The sequence below is a fragment of the Saccoglossus kowalevskii genome, chromosome 14 (genome assembly GCF_978046115.1).
Source record: "Saccoglossus kowalevskii chromosome 14, keSacKowa6.1, whole genome shotgun sequence".
NCBI lineage: Eukaryota > Metazoa > Hemichordata > Enteropneusta > Harrimaniidae > Saccoglossus > Saccoglossus kowalevskii.
This window is the reverse complement of record NC_140654.1, coordinates 2,333,159-2,353,894: the sequence shown is the minus strand read 5'-3', so window position 1 is coordinate 2,353,894 and position 20,736 is coordinate 2,333,159. Positions and strand designations below refer to the sequence as shown.

General features: G+C 38.5%; 1 protein-coding gene across 1 annotated transcript in view; it reads right to left on the bottom strand.

Moving 5' to 3' along the window:
• Positions 1-20,736, bottom strand: part of LOC100367502 (phosphatidylinositol 4-kinase beta-like) — a 52,445-nt gene that overhangs the window by 16,886 nt on the left and 14,823 nt on the right. The window contains exons 2-4 of the mRNA XM_085507777.1: positions 15,095-15,794; positions 14,207-14,324; positions 3,791-4,029 (exon numbers count right to left, since the gene is read on the bottom strand). Coding sequence (XP_085363903.1) covers positions 3,791-4,029; positions 14,207-14,324; positions 15,095-15,686 — 949 coding nt within the window. The 5' untranslated portion in view covers positions 15,687-15,794. The remainder of the gene's footprint in view (positions 1-3,790; positions 4,030-14,206; positions 14,325-15,094; positions 15,795-20,736) is intronic.

Below are 20,736 nucleotides of genomic sequence, written 5' to 3'. Positions count from 1 at the left end.
TTACTGTAATTTCAAACTCGGGGCAGCGTACTTTGAACGCAGAGTATTCGATCGCTTACATTTCGAGTGAAAAAAAACAAAACAACGTCAGGTGGTTTTGAACTACGTGCGGTTGGCACAGTAACGGGCAATGACCTCAGCGGTTCACACGCAATGAAATTCTAATCGAGCCAGCTAGCGTTATCGTATGGTATCATAAACTCAATAATTATTCATTCAAAATGCCTTTCACACTCACGAGTATCATGGAACACGAACATGTAACAGAAAAATAACGTCTTTTGTTTAAAAAAGATTCTGTCAACCAAGAATACATGCGCAAGGCAAGATTTATGAAACAAAACCAGGGTTCGTACACCCCAGAGATGATAAAATTCCATGCTATTCCAGGCCCAATATTGATGAAAATCCAGGCTATTCCAGGCCAATTTTGTAGGGAAATATAGTCGATATAAAGCATTTCAGTGGAATACTCGTTTAAGTTTAACCCAAAGTCAATACCGACATTCTTTATTATATACACACAGAGTAAATACTACAATATAAACTTTATGAAATTTATTTATGACCAGGAAACATGAATAATGTGCGAAACAAACTGCAAGTTTTGACATTCCCAATTAATATCATAGTAGTGAATGTAACTGGACAGTTTGGTGTGTCAACCATGTTACTATTACATCAGCCAATTTGACAAAAACTCAGTCAGTTTCTATCAGGTGAATTTCTTTGCTATATCACTATCTGGAAACATCCTTCGAAATAACTGTCCAAATCATCACAACTTTTATAACTGTAGTGCGAATTAACGCATTTCATTGCCCACAAAACTTCTGCTGTAAGACTTGCTGTGTCCATACCACAGTGAGCAGTGAGTGTGTTGCTCGTTACTTCGGGTCTATTAACCTTAAAGGGCGACAGTCATCGTGCCGCGTCCTGTTCGATATGGGACTCATAGCGACGTATACAATGCGTGTAAAATACATTGTTTATTTACATGAAATTCGAACACCACGCTTTAACTGTTGCAACGTCAGCTAATTTTCCAGTCGATGTTGAAGGCACAGCTTTCACAAAATCAAGCATACCGTTAAAGTCCTAATATAAACCGCGGTTTATATTACAATGTATCAATTAAAAAATTCGGATCAAAAGTTCGGGGTGCGGTTTCTATTACGTACATATTGCAATCACTAAATGGGCGTGGTCATTTTTTCCCTACAACACTTGCACAAAACAAACAATACACCGTACAATCTCTTGAATAGGCGTCAGGGAAGAGTGAAAGGCCTTACTTTGGTTCTAAAATAGGCGTTACGAAATGTTGAAATATTACAGTCAATCAAAAAAACTGTCCACATGATAAAAAAATACTCAGTATATTTAATATAATATGCATTTATCTTTTAAATTTTCTTGGTAACGAAAAGTATATTCTAACATAAGTTTCAAATAAAAACAAACACAAATGCACTGCCTAGTAGCAAATGATCACGGAACGGTAGCGCAATCCGGCCATGCTGCGGTTCACAAGTAAATAACTTACTTATTTTCGAAGTGTGGTTATTATTCAGTAGTGATTACAATAACGCACGAAAAATAAATCCGTTGAATTGTTATGAAATGCAAGTAAAATTAAACTTAGTTTCGCCGTAAGTGAATGATTTCAGTCACATGTAAACGGTCGATACGATACGATACGATACGATACAATATCCACCATGTTTTTGAATGCACACGTGACGTTTTATTGACCGGATAGGTCATGTCGCTAATTAACCAATCAAAATGCTGGATGGTGCCCACGTGTCTAAATTACATAGCTCATTTAAATATGTTAATGACAGTTCAGCGACCTCATGGTGAACACGGAAGAGATTTACCGATAATGCAGTGCGATCTTTTGGCTTTGATTTCCATGGGAAAACGGCATGATTTTTTTTTAAATCAAGAAATTATTTGTTTTCGAAAGATAAACTGAGCATTGAAGAAGAATTTAACACTTTTACGGTGATAACAGCTCATTGTCGAAAACTTGCGAAACACTGACGCATTCATCAGAAAGAGTATTGACAGAGGTTGCCGCCAGAACAAAAGTAGTTTCATTGCGTGTCTGACATCTTATCACCGCCGAACAATAAATAGGTGTGAATATTTTCAGGCACGTCGTCGAAACAAATGAATAGGATTAGAAACAATGCCGTTTTGGACCAGCTGGTTGAAACAATGAAGTCAGTCACGGTCCATGAAAAAAAAACCATACAACATTTCCTGGGCTTGCCTAAGTAGGCACTGAACGCGTTTCTACAACAGCCAATCAACAAGCCGAATTCACGCAGCTCATGACCTTACGTTGCTGTGACAACCAACATGACCCCTAAACCGGCAGACTTCACCACAGATCGACAATCGTCAATTTATAATCAAAAGACGGAGAGGAAAAATTGGAGAGTGGCCAATAATAAATGAAAAATAGTGAAATTCAAGGTTTTTCCAGGATTTTAAATAAAAAAGCAAAATTTCAAGGCTTTTTAAGGCCTGGAAAAGTGATTTTCGAAATTCCAGTATATTCCAGGAATTCAAGGCTGCGTACGAACCCTGGAAACAGAAAATAATCATGTCATTGTCAGTGCAATGCAGACAGCCTGACCTGTTTTGATTAGTTCGCCCGTTTCTCGTTTGCTGGCCATTTTTTCTGTAGTGTGACACAAATGGTGAACATGATACTGCCAAATCAATCAAGAACCAGGATACGGCTTGGATACGCTGAAACTTTGTAAATCGTCCTCTTTTCAATTGTAGACTTTATTCCAGTGTAATAAAGGTATACCTACATGTACCATGAAAAATTGTATCGCATCACTTTGGAAATTTACGCTAAATACATGTACTAAATACTAAACAAGCGCACATATCGTATTCATTTACAGCATCGGATTTTAAAACAATGACTCGTGGAATCACAAAGAAACTGTTAAGTACGTATTTCACACATTACCGAGGACCGCGGTAGAGACCCCTAATTATAAGCAGTCCGCGGCTCTCCCCGGCGTTCTGCGGTACACCGCGGTAATGACCGCGGTGCACCGCCCGTTTGATTTCCTACTCTTCCCTAAATACATTTTTGCCAATAGACAACCAATAAGCAAGCCAACACACCCCCCCCCCCCACCCCATTCCTCTTCCCAGATCAACATTTACCATTACAAATAAAGTCTAGCTAAACATTGATGGTAATGGAATGGATTTATGCAAACAGAATCTACATTATATAGCACCACCTAGAGTTCAGTGAGGGAAATGCTGAAAACAATACACAAGCTCAAAAACATGGGTGTACTGATTGAAATGTAATCATGTGTAGATTTTGTGTCTCTAACCTGTATCAAAAGAATTTGAATCTCATGGAGGTACATGTATCAAAGGTCATTGCCATGATGCCCACCTTGGTTCCCTTTGATATTCTCTGTTTCATGTATTCATATATATGCTAACGTCATTTTATACATTTTTACCTAGAAAATGAGTGCACTCTAAATTCCAAAAGTTCAAGTTCATAGGCCTTGCATTTTGGCTGAGAGAGTGACAAATAGCTCTCTTAAAAGCAATGAGACGAGTTATAGGAGTGATTTCATAATTTTGCTACACAGTGCATGTGTTCCATTTTGCATGAGTGAATTGCTCCCCTTAAAAGGTAATTTCTGAGCCCACTGACAGTGAATGGAAATAACCAAAATAGAACAAAAGTGAATGTTGATTAGAAAGTCGGTTTTGACCATGTATATCATACCTGCTGAGGCATCAGAGCATGACCTCCGATGAGTTTTCTTTGTCGGAGATAGGGGACTAGTTGGACTGGGTAAATTGGTGTCTTTCTTTGGAATTTTCGGCCTGAGTTCTTCTGAAATGATCATCTTCCGAAGCTTGGCTGCCCTACTTTGCTTACGCGATTTAGTCAGTGGTCCATTCCCCATGTACGAATCAATCAACCATGCTGAGTTTAATGAGAAGTCAACGCTGGCACGGCATCTGTGAATTTAAACACAACATATTATTGTCAGCCACAGAACGATACTGGAGACATTTGCATATAAGCAGCATTCAAGCATTGAAACCAGAATCACAGTTATGTACATAAGCCAATTATCATAATAATGCCACCAATGTCCAAAGAGGTGAATGATTATCGGTACATGTATCAACAAAAACCAGCAAGTGTTCCCTTTAACATGACTGGTTTTGTACACAAAAGTTAAAATGGAATACCAATAGCTGGGATAGCTTCTTGACTTGTTCGGGAGGTCTTAAGGCCTAAGTAGTTTCAGTTTAATTTACTATTTTACACCAAAATATGGCAAATAATTGGAAATGTCCAATGACGCTAGTTGCAATTTTGGTTAATTGTCCTATGCTAATTTTAAAACAATTGAATCTGAGATCACTACACTGTATATCAATGAATGATTTTCTGCTGTGTCAATGACACATAAGCATAACTACCCCGGTAGTTACATAACCAGATTTATACTAGTCTAGCAGTAAGCATAGACTTTGTGTGCAACACCACACTGGGACTTGCAGTACACTGCATGATTTCTGTCATTATCTAAAATCTATTTTAAATAGAGATACTGTTCACTGTTCAACTTCTATTGTAATCTTGCTATCATTATCATCACATGATTAACATTTCAAGATGTACTCCAGTGACAAAACCATTTTGTTGTACCATGCAGTGCTTGATATGGGTCTCTCGCTTACAGGCTATTAGCCAGGAACTGCCAGTCCAAAACAATTCAACTTCAAGAAGAATGTAGATGGTTTTTTTTTTATATATTTTGGTAAAATTATCAAAGAACAATAGGAAATCAAAAAAAGCTTAGAAAGAACTCCCATGTGCTGAGAGTATTGGAGACACATTAAATATAATTTGAAATTACTTAGCTGAAAACTAATTATGCAAATCAGAAAATTAACATGAACAGATTTGATTATAAAACTAATGAGGTCTGCGCAATGTAACAAAAACTCTATGTACCAAGTTTAATTGAAATGTGATTAGAACCAAAAAAATTATGAATTATTATGCTAATTAAGGAAATAATATGAACAGAGTTTTACCCCAAACTAATTAGGTTTGTACATTGTCCTAGACCATCTTTGTACTAAGTTTCATTAAAATGGAAATTAGTACTTTAGATATCAGTGTGAAAGCTTAAAATTGGTTAATTATGCAAATTGGGTAATTAGTATGTACAGATTTTAACCCACAATTATCCAGGTCTGTCTATTGTCCTACAGCATCCATGTATAAACATTCATTGATATGTGATGATTAGTACCTGAGATATCAGTGTGAAAGTTGGAAATTGGTTAATTATGCAAATTAGGTGATTAATATGCACAAATATTTACCAAAAACTAATTGGGTCTCTGCATAATTCTAGATTCATTGAAATGTGATGATTAGTACTTTAGATATAAGTAGAAAAGCTGAAAATTAATTATGCAAATTAGGTAATTAATATGCACAAATATTTACCCTGAAACTAATCAGGTCTCTGCATAGTCCTAAAGGATCTATGTATCAAGTATCATTGAAATGCGATGATTATTACTTGCGATACCCGTGGAAAAGCTGAAAATTAACTAATTATGCAAATTAGGTGATTAATATGCTCAAATATTTATTCGAAACAATCGATCTCTGCATAGTCCTTGAGTATGTATGTACCAAGTTTCATTGAAATGTAATGCTCACTACTTGTATCAAAAGCTGAAAATTAATTAATTATCAAATTAGGTAATTATATGTACTGATATTACCATAAAAACTATCAGGTCTTGGCAGTGTCGTATGACATCTAGGTACCAAGTTTCATTGAAATGTGATGATTAGTACTTGAGATATCAGTGGAAAAACCGAAAATTGACTAATCATTATGCAAATTAGGTAATTAGTATCCACGGATTATTACCAAAAACTAATCAAAACCTAGCATTAGTTCAGAGCATCTATGTACCAAGTTTCATCAAAATCCAATGAGTGATTGTTTAGATATCAGTGGAACCACTAACAAATAGCTAATTATCATGCAAATTAGGTAATTAATATGCACAGAGTTTTACCAAAAACTAATCAAATCTGCGCATATGTTCAGAGCATCTATGTACCAAGTTTCATCAAAATCCAATGAGTGGTTCTTTAGATATCAGTGGAACAGTCATAGAACAGCTAAAAATTAGCTAATTATCATGCAAATTAGGTAATTAACGAGCATGGATTTTTACCAAAACCTAATCAAATCTGCGCATTGGCCCAGAGCATCTATATACCAAGTTTCACCAAAAACCGATGTATGGTTCTTGAGATAGCAGTGGAACAGTCGGACACACATACACACATACACACACACACACACTAACTGCAAAGACTCCCATTTTGTGCTTCACACATGGGAGTCAAAAACAGAAAGATGGGAAAAAGATGCAAGTCCAAAATCAAAGTTACCAGTCTGTTTCATGGGTAGACTTGTGGCTGGCTAACACCCTGCACGCTACATATACAACACATATAAAAGTTTGTTGACCCACAATTTGAATGCATACAACGCAACAACTGTAGTGCTGTAAAAGAATTCTCATCCATGTACCGGGTACCATTGAAAACCAAATCTAGATTTTGCTAGTTGGTTAAAGGTTTTGACAATAGATGGCAACGAAGCGATAGGTGATAAGAGATAGACATGACAATCATAAAGTCACAATTCAAGTGACGTACACTGTATGTTTAAAATGTCATGTGAAAAACAAGACAAGATAATTATCAGAACAGAGTCACTACTCAGGTTAAATGTCATCCAACATGATGCTTCATATTCCTGAAGAAAAGTAATGAGAACGGCTTAGTGCTTAAAATTATAATTCATTTCAAAACAATCAAATATTTGCTGCGAATTTCAATAATTCCAAAGCATTTTTAGAAAATCCTGAGAGATGTACATGTAGTACATTTAACACAAGATATTATCAAAACTACAAAGATAAAATGTACTTAGTTATTGAGAAACTTAATTAGAATTCTAATTACTGAAATTCTAAGTTAATACAAACAAAAAAACTCAGACATTTAAAATTGTTGAAACCCAGTAACAAAAATAACTAAACAAAAGCTGTATTTGACAAATATATAGATGCAATCTACCAATGTTTGAAGGGAACTCATAGGTAATGGGAGTTACCAAACAAATTCTACAGGCAATGAAAGAAACATCTTTGGAATTTCAATGAAGAAAGAGGGTCTCTTCCAAATAATTTATAAACTTCCATAAAAAAACATTCATGTCTTCATGAAATTTACTGTACCTAGCATTTTATTTCAGTTACAAATTTAATTTAACTACATGTATCTCTGTAATTTCACTATTTCAAGGTGCATGATAACATTTCAATGATTGCTTGCATTTTTTAAGAGAGATATTTGCAAAAACGTTATGGTACTGCTTTAAAATGTATTACAGTACTGATATATGCATCTTTTATTTCCATCTAGGTTGTCTAGACTGATCTACATCAAGTATTCAACAATTAGTCTCACCCATTGAAACATGTAGTGTGTCAAGAAAGCTAAAACAGGATACAACTTGAAACAGTACCCATAAGCATGTCTTGCAAAATAATTTCTAGGATTACATCCTTTTTCCGGATTAAAAAAGCATTTATTAGGATGACCTTGAAAACGATTACAGTATTACATCTCTGATTAGATTACACAACATGTATTGATAGCTTTTACACCTTTACTCATCGAAACAAACAAACTTACAACCCGTAACATCACTACAGGGCAATGAAAACCGCCTACAGTACGTACATTGTATCCTGATATGAGAATTCACTGAGAAGAAGAGGAAGAACATGGCTTAATCAAAGAAAGCTTAGATAGAACTCCCGTGTGCTGAGAGTATTGGAGACACATTAAAAATTAATTCAAAATTACTTGAATTTGAGATATTGATGGAAACGCAGAAAACTAATTATGCAAATAAGGTAACTAATATGAATAGATTTAAGTGTAAAACTAATAAGGTCTGCACAATGTACCAATTTCATTGAAATGTGATTAGAAACAAAAAATATTAATTATTATGGTAATTAGAGAATTAATATGAACAGATTTTAACCCAAAATTAATCAGGCTGTCGATTGTATTCCCTTGGTGCAGTGGGGATATTCCCATGGTGCAGTGGAGGGATTCCCATGGTGCAGTGGAGGGATTCCCATGGTGCAGTGGAGGGATTCCCATGGTGCAGTGGGAGTATTCCCATGCTGCAGTGGAGGCATTCCCATGGTGCAGTGGAGGCATTCCCATGGTGCAGTGGAGGCATTCCCATGGTGCAGTGGAGGCATTCCCATGGTGCAGTGGAGGCATTCCCATGGTGCAGTGGAGGCATTCCCATGGTGCAGTGGGGGCATTCCCATGGTGCAGTGGAGGTATTCCCATGGTGCAGTGGGGGTATTCCCATGGTGCAGTGGGGGTATTCCCTTGGTGCAGTGGGGGCATTCCCATGGTGCAGTGGGGGCATTCCCATGGTGCAGTGGAGGTATTCCCATGGTGCAGTGGGTGTATTCCCTTGGTGCAGTGGGGGTATTCCCTTGGTGCAGTGGGGGCATTCCCATGGTGCAGTGGGGGCATTCCCATGGTGCAGTGGGGGCATTCCCATGGTGCAGTGGGGGCATTCCCATGGTGCAGTGGGGGCATTCCCATGGTGCAGTGGAGGCATTCCCATGGTGCAGTGGAGGCATTCCCATGGTGCAGTGGGGGCATTCCCATGGTGCAGTGGGGGCATTCCCATGGTGCAGTGGAGGCATTCCCATGGTGCAGTGGAGGCATTCCCATGGTGCAGTGGAGGCATTCCCATGGTGCAGTGGAGGCATTCCCATGGTGCAGTGGAGGCATTCCCATGGTGCAGTGGAGGTATTCCCTTGGTGCAGTGGGGTATTCCCTTGGTGCAGTGGGGGTATTCCCATGGTGCAGTGGGGATATTCCCATGGTGCAGTGAGGGTATTCCCATGGTGCAGTGGGGGTATTCCCATGGTGCAGTGGAGGCATTCCCATGGTGCAGTGAGGATATTCCCATGGTGCAGTGGGTGTATTCCCTTGGTGCAGTGGGGGTATTCCCATGGTGCAGTGGGGGTATTCCCATGGTGCAGTGAGGGTATTCCCATGGTGCAGTGGGGGTATTCCCATGGTGCAGTGGAGGCATTCCCATGGTGCAGTGGGGGTATTCCTATGGTGCAGTGGGGGTATTCCCATGGTGCAGTGGGGGTATTCCTATGGTGCAGTGGGGGTATTCCCATGGTGCAGTGGGGGTATTCCCATGGTGCAGTGGAGGTATTCCCATGGTGCAGTGGGGGTATTCCCATGGTGCAGTGGAGGTATTCCCATGATGCAGTGGGGGTATTCCCATGGTGCAGTGGGGGTATTCCCATGGTGCAGTGGGGGTATTCCTATGGTGCAGTGGGGGTATTCCATGGTGCAGTGGGGGTATTCCCATGGTGCAGTGGGGGTATTCCCATGGTGCAGTGGGGGTATTCCCATGGTGCAGTGGGGTATTCCCATGGTGCATTGGAGTAGAGAGACAAATACTTTGCTCAGAACAAAAGAAATGACAAAATGACAAACAATTTTATGCATTGCAATGGGCTAAAATTTGTTAGCGATGGTAAAAGGGACGGTGTTACAGATACATGTATGATGGTTATGCATTTTTTTAGAGTCACATGACCATGCATTGTTATCATTTATCAAACAAGTTCAGCAGATCCTGAGCCTAATGTCTTCAATAAAGCACTGGTTAAATGTCCAACTTTACAGTAGTACTCAAGATATGATAACTATACATTTTTAATGAAGTCACATGAACACATATGGATATTAAACATGTTGATCAGATCATGAACCCAATGAGTACATGTAACCTTTTGTGATACCACATAGCTTTCTTATCAGGGTGAGTGTTTCTTATATATCCAACCCACAATTCAGAACAATACCTACATGAAACATGGTTGCATCACAGCAAAGAAGGAAATAGTTGTACTTTACCAATACATTGTTCAGGCTGACAACATTTTATTAACTTTAAGTGATAATGTTATTTCTATTGGCATACATGTATGCCATCAAAACTACAGTTTACCCCAGTCAAACGCAATAGACTTTAAAGGGAACAAGTATTGAGAGATATTGCTCTGAAACAGCATTAATTAAAACAAAATCAGCTATTTTGAATACATGTATAGTGAATATATAAAATCTGAACTTAGTCAGTCAAAGCATGTCAGAGATATGGCTCTAGAAGCCCATTCATTAAAACAAGATGACCACTAGTCAGCCATTCTGAATCTGATCTAAAAAATAAAATAAGGTGCATCAGGAACCTGTGATGTCTAATGCATGATGTATAATGAATATTTAAAATTTGAACATAATCAGTCACAGCAAGTCAGAGATATGGCACTAGAACCACATTTATTAAAATAAAATGGCCGCCATTTAGTCATTTTGTATCTTATCTGAAAACAAAATGATGTGCATCAGGTCCTATTAATGTCTAACGTATATACCAAGTTTGAACAAAATCCATCCGTAAACAGCCAAGAAATGCTTGATTTTGATGATCTTTAAAACAAAATGGCAGCCATTTGGCTATTTTGAATCTGACTGTGAAACAAATTGATGTGCATATGTATAATATCATGTATGATGTATGTGTGGAGATTGATTGTGATTGGTCCAGGCATTTCTAAGATACAGGTCCGAACACCCGCAAGGACGCATGGACAGAAGCACGGAGGTCCAAACATAAGTCCCCGTTTACGGACTGCGTCCTAACGGGGACTAATATGACAGGATTGGAAAATTATAAGGGTGACGGGATATGTAAGCTTTGTAATGAGGATATTTATCACATTTATCTTTTTTTGCAAATCAACTAACCACTTGAGAAGTAAATTTTATTCAGCACTGACCAATGCAGTAGTGGAAAGTGGTGGAGAACCAACTATTGTAGATTTTTTTTCAGTGGAAATTAATTTCAAATTTAATTTTCTCTTCAATAATGCTTTATTAGCAATCAATGACAATTGGGAAATAAAACATTAACAACAATTTTAAATTTTCGCACTTGCCTATGGAAATTCAGAAACTAGAAATAATTATTTACATGTATGTGCATTTATAGTTTGTGTTTTTTTTTCTTGTTGACTTGCATGTTTTTTATTTTTTATGACGTTTCAAAGGTTAATAATAAATAAATATTAACATTATGCACGATAGTACAATCTTGGCATAATTTTACTTTCAAGCTGGGCATCAGCTAGCTTTGCTTTTTCATGAAATTGTCATCAATAATTTTAACTTATTTTTTGAAGTATTTAATATGAGACATATTTAGGCATACTACTGCTTAATTTAGATTAAAATTAAAGATTAAAAAGTGAGAAAGTAGGCTAGCTACAGTATAGGCAAGATTAAAGCCAACTAAATGTCAATTTAAGCTTAAACCGTACATTACATTCTATACTATATAGTAGAGGCAAGCAGTGTTCATGGAAGGTAAGATTTGGTCAATATTTATTTGTTTTTTGTTTTTAATGTCTGTAGCCTTGAACCAATCACAAAAAGCTGGTGTTATGAATTATTATTAAACAACAAACTAACAACTATTGTCTCTCTGCCTTGCAGTGTTAACTGAAATTTAGTTTGTAATTAATAAATATTGCAGGGACATATACCATACTTTATAATATCCGACTAAGCACTCAATGCACTCAGCTATAAAATTAGTGTTTTTTTAGGAGGTGGGTATTTTCTCAAGCCCCCCTTAGTACTCCTCTCAATTATCCAAATGACAATTTTTGTTTTTTTAGGAGGTGGGTATTTTCTCAAGCCCCCCTTAGTACTCCCCTCAATTATCCAAATGACAATTTTTGTTTTTTTAGGAGGTGGGTATTTTCTCAAGCCCCCCTTAGTACTCCCCTCAATTATCCAAATGACAATTTTTAATCACCATGGGAATATCTGCTAATTGGAGAAAATAAAATTGTGAAAATCTGTTAAATAATTGAGTGGTTGAATTATTAGAATACCCAGTGGACAAACTTTAAGTTTTTACGGAAGTTAGCAGAACAAGTCAACAATGCAAATGACAATGAGTCATCACAGCATTTTCATTGTTGAATGATAGCGATTATAGTGTATTCAGGTACAATTGCTATCTCTCAATTTAATCTTTTGACAATCTGATGTCTGTATTGCGCAGAGTAAAAAATAATTGGTGGTTCATCATTATACAGTTCTTTCATTAAAGTCTGCCTAACAGGTTATATTACTTCCTAGTAATGATGCATGGCTCTGAGAGGCATGGTATGGTTACTTGTATAAAATAGGTAACGACAATTGGTAAAATACACCTAAACAAAATAATACAGGTTATAAAATGGAGTAAAGCAGGCAGTTTTCTTTCCAGGAGTTATTCCAAAGGTTTGAATGAATATTTACTGTACAGAGAACTAACTTCACATCAACACGGTCACAGCTCACAAGACAATGGACTTAACAATTTCCACTTATTAATGTACATGTATGTTACAGCTTTTCTCAGAAAAAGGTCAATAATTTTTTGGTAAAATTTCTTTTGAAATTATAAAAAATTCTGTTTTTTTTTTTAAATTTTCTGAATTTTGAGATTAATGCTATTGACGAATTATAAAACTAGGTTCTGTCACAGAAATATTTTTCTTTCTTTCTTTCTTTCTTTCTTTCTTTCTTTCTTTCTTTCTTTCTTTCTTTCTTTCTTTCTTTCTTTCTTTGCTATCAAACCTTTAAAAGTACACATTTCATAGCACATTGACAATGAAATACAACTTGAAATGTCAATCATATGACGAACCACAACACTAAAATAACATGATTGTGATAGTTTTTGTGAGTCTGACATTGAACAGTACTTTATTGATTAAAGATTAGAGCACATGAACTGGCACAAACATTTTACATAATTGTAAAAGTTTCAAACTTTGTGCTTGACAAGAAAAAGTTGGCAAAGATTTAGACAAATTAGCACCCAGGGAACTCTCCCTAAAGATTAAATAATTTTTTGTTTGAACACATTTGTGAATAACCGAGAAAAACAACCGAGATACTGTGGTAATATTGAAAACATGGTTAATAACTATGGCACTTTCAGGTATAATAATACTGTGGAATACTTTATTTTCGCTGGAATTAATTTTCACTGAAAAGGCGTTTTTGGGCGTTTTGTATGGAATTTATTTTCACTGATTTTTGATGAGTTTAATGTGAAATATAGGAAAAAAAGTATATTCGCCGGATTTTATTTTCACGGAATCATCCCTCCAGCGAAAATAATTCTACAGTAATTTATTTTGCTGGAGTTGTATTCAATTTAGATATTCAGTTTACAAAATGTAATATACTGGGTATGTCCTAGATTTTGTTATAAAATAACCACTATCCAGTCTATAAAGGGTAGTGATCTTTGTGCAGAGAATTTAGTATACACAAACAATATATCTTACACATGTTGTACATGTCACATGGCACTAATATCATACAATGATATGACAATAAAGTTTGTTGACCCTTTAAAGATAAGGGTGAATATACAAGGCAGAATTGTTCCATCAGAGACAATAAGAAAATTACTCGTCTATGTGAAACTGAGGCAGTATTTTGTTATCTGTAAAGTAGAGATCATCATGCAGGCCTTGGCTGGAACTAAAAATGTCTCTTGAACCAAGTAATGCGAGTGATCAGAACGGTGCTGTTGAAATCTCCTCAAAATGATATGGATTGAAAGAATGGTATCGGTAATTATCTCTTCTGGATGTTAATTGAGGCGAGTGTTAGGCAAGTGGAACATTCACTCGCTTTAGAAAGTGAGACGAGAGATAGCATCAAATGAACAATTACATGAATTGTTTTGACTGTCTCATGTAAAATGACTTAATACCAAATGTTTCAGATGAAAATAATTTTATTGAATATTAATTATACATTCATAAAATAACACGTTTCTTTTTTATTTTGATTAAGACAATATACACCATGTCCCATATCTTATGAGAACAATTTATAGAAATACAACAACATATAAAGTAATAATATAAATAGCCTTACCTTGCCACTAAGTAAGGATGAACTGCTTCTGCTACATCTGTCATGTGTATGTACATATTTAAAACTTGAGGCAGGTAAAAATCAAACTCGGTATCACTAAAACTAAAAAGTTTATTTCCTGTGGGAAGAGAAAAAAAGCAGTATGCTTGACTCAGAAGAACAGCTTATTCATGTTCCTCCTACAACAGAACTTCATGGAAAGGAAAATAATGTCTGTATACCTGACGATGTGAAATGTTACTAAAACAATTTTTATGAATTTGTTTTTTAAAGATAATTCAAGATGTACAGAGCACCACAAACACCATAATTGAGGCTAAAAGTTAGCAGTAACACAATCCACAGAGACTACCAATTCTTGTGCTAATGCTACCATTTTCCAAAATATTTTCAAATACATTTTTGTAATTAAAAATGGCTTTCATTGATACACATATACTACAATAAAGTATGAGTTGTTCTACACATACATGTAGTGAGTTAGCTATTTTCCATGTATTCACAATTGTAAGCTCCAAACCACTGATGAACAATTTAACATATTGTCTGGCTACCAATTTTTGCAATTGGCAGCCCGACTTAGGCTCCAAGAAAAAATGCTAATGAGCCCGGAAACTGATAGTGTCTCTGTGTAGCACAAAGTTGAAAATCAAATGTCAAGGTTATTTTAGCAATGCACTGAAGGTACACTAAGGTTACACCACAAGATAACTCGGGTGTGTTGGTGTTTGACCATTTATGTTGCTATGCTTTAAATCACCTCTTGTAATAGCAAGGGTGTACAAATAGCAACATGTAGGTACATACTGTGATTAAATGTCAAAAACTGACAAGGTGAATTTTGTCAAGGTGACAAAATGATATGCTGAAAATTAAAATATAACTTACCAATATAGCTTTGAACTCCTTGCTCTTTAGATTTATACAGATATATAATAGCCATAGAAATGTCAAATAACTTAGACTCAAATAATCGTAATAGCCATGACTGCCTTGCTTGTGGAGTCGCATCTGTGAATTTTCCTATTGCTCTGCCTGATGGTGGCTTTTTTGTCACAGCATTTTTGGAATCATCTGTTCCATTTTCACTGACGTGTATTTTTCTCAGCGACAAAGACAGATCAATTTCGTCTCGGCTGAGTCGTACCCTGGGAGAATTATTTTCAGACGGAGGACATTGCTGAGGAACCAAAACTTTTTCATGACATGTTTTTATTTGCACTGCATCATGTGAATTGACTATAAGATCATCGTTATTACACACAGATGATGTCTGACTATCTGTCACAATTGAATTATCATCATCGTCATCGTCATCATCAGAACTTTGCATTGACGTTTGCACTGCAGATGAGCGTCTGCCACCTCCGTTCACCACTGTAATATCATTCCCACCATTTGGCATGACAATATCTCCCAGCCTTTTGGTGTCTTCATCTGTTATTATATGCGGAACCTCTATTATATTTGCAGCCATCATATTTGTGGAGACCAAACAACTCTTAATTCATCTTCTAGTTACACAGCAATTGCTAAAACCTACAAGCCTTTGAGTTTATACTTTTAAAATGAGCACTGCCATTCACACCTAACAAGACAAAAACAAATGAAATGCATATGACAGTGTGTCTCAATAACTGATCAATTGTTTGTGAAGACATCCGATCTGACAAACAAACAAGTGAACAAAAACTACAGTATTTGTTGCATATTGAATCATTGAAATATTACTTCTAGCCATATAAACACCTCTGTAATAAATGTAAGCGCATACCAGTACACTACTAATTACGATAGTGACAGGCATATTTACCATCTCTGTAATAAATGTAAGTGCATACCGGTATACTACTAATTACGATAGAGACAGGCATATTTACCACCTCTGTAATAAATGTAAGTACATACCGGTACACTACTAATTACGATAGTGACAGGCATATTTACCACCTCTGTAATAAATGTACCTGGGTAAGTGCATACCGGTACACTACTAATTACGATAGTGACAGGCATATTTACCACCTCTGTAATAAATGTAAGTGCATACCGGTACACTACTAATTACGATAGTGACAGACATATTTACCACCTCTGTAATAAATGTAAGCGCATACCGGTACACTACTAATTACGATAGTGACAGGCATATTTACCACCTCTGTAATAAATGTACCTGGGTAAGTGCATACCGGTACACTACTAATTACAATAGTGACAGGCATATTTACCACCTCTGTAATAAATGTAAGTGCATACCGGTACACTACTAATTACGATAGTGACAGGCATATTTAAGGATGTAGTAGAGGTTTTTTTTTTTTGAAAATATCAAATTTACTTTTTTCCCCACATTCTCTTATATAAAGCATGCATTCAACTAGAAAAAAACAATTGTAGCAATAGTTTTAGTGGATAATAAATTTTAAGTAAATCTGAGATACAGTGTGTTTTATGTTTTTTTGTGATTTTTCACACGCAAGAAAACATCGGTATTTGGGTTTAGTCGAGAGAGTTGATCAGACTCCCAACTGCTTCACGACATTGATTTTTGACATAGCTGCTAATGAAATCTGGCAAAGATAGTTTGGTTACCACTTTGACTTGTATTGGCAGTAAAATAAATTTAGCAATTTTGCAACAAATCACTAAAGGCCACAATGAATATACAATTGTGGTTGAAATCTGCACGTGTTATCAATATTTGATCACTCATTGAACAATGTTTTATAGTGACGTCAGTTCTATTTTTAGTAAAGTCTCCAAATCAGGACAAAAAATTTAACTACATACTAAAGTGAGTTTTATGCAGTCTTGGTGCCACATTTCTGACTGAGTACTTCATCAACTCAGCCATTTTGTTCATTCCTAGTTTGTACAGTGTAAGTGTTATAATCACTAAAATAGTCTTCAAAAACAACTACCAATACAATGACTTGGTAGGACATAAACATTAGATATGATGTACCAAAAGTGAAAACTTACGCTTGCTGCAAATTTGTGCATGTTCCAGCAGGTCACACAGTGAGCATAATTAACTCATTTGAAAACATTTAGGTCCAACATTTTGCATGCTTTATGTACTTTTCTATTATTTTTTGATAATTAACGATGACAACAGTTGACTTTGGCACTCAAACAGTTACCTAATAATTTTTGAATAGGCCTGAACTGAAACATATAAAACATAATAAAACAACAAGCAGCCTATTGGCTGAGATAGCTCCGCTGTTAGCAATGCACATTTCAAAGAACAAACTAAAGATATCAATAGAAAAAAAACAATATGTATAGTATCAACGCAATCAGTCAAAAATATCCCTTTTTATCAAAAATTATTCATCAAAATTAGATAATTGAAGATATCATCATGAAATGAACAAATCTGAGAGAGGTCAACCTGTAGTACCTATATATACATGTATATATATCCTTATATATAAGGAGTGTAATACACTTGTCGAGCACTCTACGATTATCCTTATATCAAAGTAATCAGACTTGCAGTTTTCAATAAGAATCAAAAATATGACTTTTTACCAAAAATGACGAAAATATTCACCAAAATTAGAGAATTAAAGATATCATCACAAATCTAAGAGAGGTTTGCCCAAAGTACATATATACCAAGTATCAAATCAATAAGAATTACAAATGTAGGCGAGGGTTCTCCGAACCCGCCTATTCACATAGTTCATACCCACAATAGACTCCGGTCAGTCAAAATGACTATTTTGAACTGTAGGCATTAATCAGCGATTCTGCCGGTGACGGAGAGATAGAATCCAGGTCAGGGGAAGCCCCATGACCTCAAGATTCTTTTACCCCTTACGTCACGAACCCACGTGACCGAGGCCACCTGGCCGTCCTTCACTCTGGTTCCTTTCGCTCCACCTCGAGGACTTAGACCAACGCGACGGAAAGAGTGGGGAGGTTGGGGGGACCCGGAGTCTATGGTGGGTATGAATTATGTGAATAGGCGGGTTCGGAGAACCCTCGCCTAAATTCACTACGTTCAATTACCCACCATAGACTCCGGTCAGTCAAAATGACTATTTTGAACTGTAGGCAGAGTCAGACACCGATAGGTGGCGGGTTTTTTCGAGCAAACAGAAAAAAAAGGAGAATGATGAAAGACTTTCCCCCAGTCCGGGATGAAAAACAAACCCAAAAACCTAAGTTAAGACCCAAGAAGGGTGGTGTCTTACCTTGCCTGTGCTGTCCCAGAAGCAAGAAGCCAATGCTGCTGTGGTGACAGGGTTCGGTGTGCCCGAGAAAGCTAGACCCAAGCCGAACTCGGGGGTGATAAGCTTGAAGTAGGACCGAAACAGTTCGCATGAGGGCGTAGGTCGACAGAAGCGAAACCTGGGAGCTTCCAGGAAGTGCTAGTGGAACAGACAATCTGCCTGCAAAAATGCAGAGACTGACTTATCGCCTATGCGCAGAGGCCCCTGCAGTCTTTCGGGCTGGGTCAGCAAACAAGGCCTGAGCCGCTACGATGGGGCCTAACCTGAAGAGACCCTGCTCAATAGATTGGGTGTCTCCTAGGTAGTAGTTGATGAAGACGTTCTGCGTTCTCCAGAAGCCTGTCCTCAGAATGTGTTTGAGGGGGGCACCTGACGCTAGCGCTAGTGAGTTAGCAATCGCACGGACCTCATGTTCTTGTACTTGGTGTCTCTGCAAGGTCTGTGTTGAGGAGGATAGTGTATTATAGACCTCCAGTACAGTCGCAGTAATCCACCTGGGGATGGAAGTCGGGGAAACCGGCTTATCCCGCTTGTCAGGGCCGTAACACAAAAACATGTGTTTGGTTCCCCGTCTAGAAAACCTGGTACAGTTCTCGTAGTAACTCAGTGCTCGGACCGGGCAGAGAAGCAATTCCTCCTGATCTTCCGGACTGACAATATTTGCCAGCCAGGGGATGACGATCGGTTGAGGATCGTGTCCTGGGATTTGGTTCTTGGCGAGAACCCGATTCGTGTCTTAGTACAACTTGATCACCAATAAAAGCGGCACAACCGTCCGCAAAGGATAGTGCGCGCCTAGCTTTGACCGGCGCCTACCTGAGGCGAGGGCCAGTAGGAAGACTATTTTCCACATCAAAAAATTGAGTGGTGCTGATTGGAGAGGCTCAAAAGGCGGTCTGCTTAGAGCGGACAACACAGCCGACAAGTCCCAGTTGGGCAGTTCCCTTGCATGGGGTCTCAGCGTCTGAAGAGCAGTAAATAGTCTCCTAATAGTAGGACAATCGGTTAGTCTTGTTCCCGTACGTTTGAATGGTGGGGCACAAGGCCGACCTGTAGCCAACGATCGTTGCGTAGGACAAACCCACTGCGTCAAACCGGTGGACGAAGGAGCCTGCTACCTGGCCAATAGAGGGATGGTATCGATCAATCTCCCTCCCTCTACACTAACCAGTGTATGCTCGCAGCCTAGAAATGTAGGCTGCATTGGTGGAATCCCAGTTCGCCCTGGCCAGGACGTTGGCAGCCCGCTCAGATAAAGCTTTCGTATGTGCGGGTCTAATGAGAGCCTCTATGCGGGTAAGTGATACCCGCTGGGCTCGTGGTAGTGCGCCGTCTGGTTGGGACGGCATGTCCGGTAAGTCCGGAAGCACTACCGGTGTTTCGACTATCATTTCCGACAGAAGTGGAAACTAGGCCCTGTTTGGCCAATTGGGTGCGACCAATGATAATATGCAGGTGTGCACCTGTCGAAGTCTTCTCCGGTGCCCGGTGGACTAGCGGGAAGGGAGGAAAAGCGTACACAACTAAGTGGATCCGCGGGGTAGCAAAGCGACCCTGGCCCAGGCTCCTGGAGTCAGCAGGAGTGTTGCGTACGTCGGGAGCTTGGTGTTCCGGGATGCGGCAAACGGTCTAACCTTGGACCGTCCACAGCCGAAACAGCCTGGAGGCTACCCACTGGGGTATCAGCCACTCCGTGTTCTGGAGACGGAGTCGCCCTGAAAGGGTGTCGCCAGACTGTTCCTCACCCCTGGAAGGTGGTGTGCGGTTAGCTCCACATTGTATTCCAGGCACCAAAGGAGGATTTTGCTCCGCTAGGACTGACAACGATGGGGAATGCGTCCCCCCTCCTTCTTGAAGGAGACCACCACTGCATTGTCTGTGCGGAGCAGGACTTGTGGTCTCGAACTACGGGTAGAAAGCGTGGTAGTGCTAGGTACACTGCTCACAGTTCGAGCCGGTTAATATGGTGGTCCCAAAACTATGCGGGAGCCATATCCTTGGGCTTGTTCGTCCAATAGATGCGCTCCCCAACCCTGGGGGGAGGCATTTGTTACCAGAGTCATACCTGCGGCGAGCGGGTCCAAGGGGGCCTCTCTGCCCGAGGTTGGTCAGTGACGACCACCAGGGCAGGGCTTCCTTCATTTGGTCCGAGATCGGAACCCGCTTATCTAGTTCCCATAGGAGAGCTCGGCGTTATAACAAGCGTTATACCGGGCGGCTGCGTAGTGCGGCCTGGGGAACGACCCTTCGAACCGAGGTTATCATTCCGATGATCCGCATTAG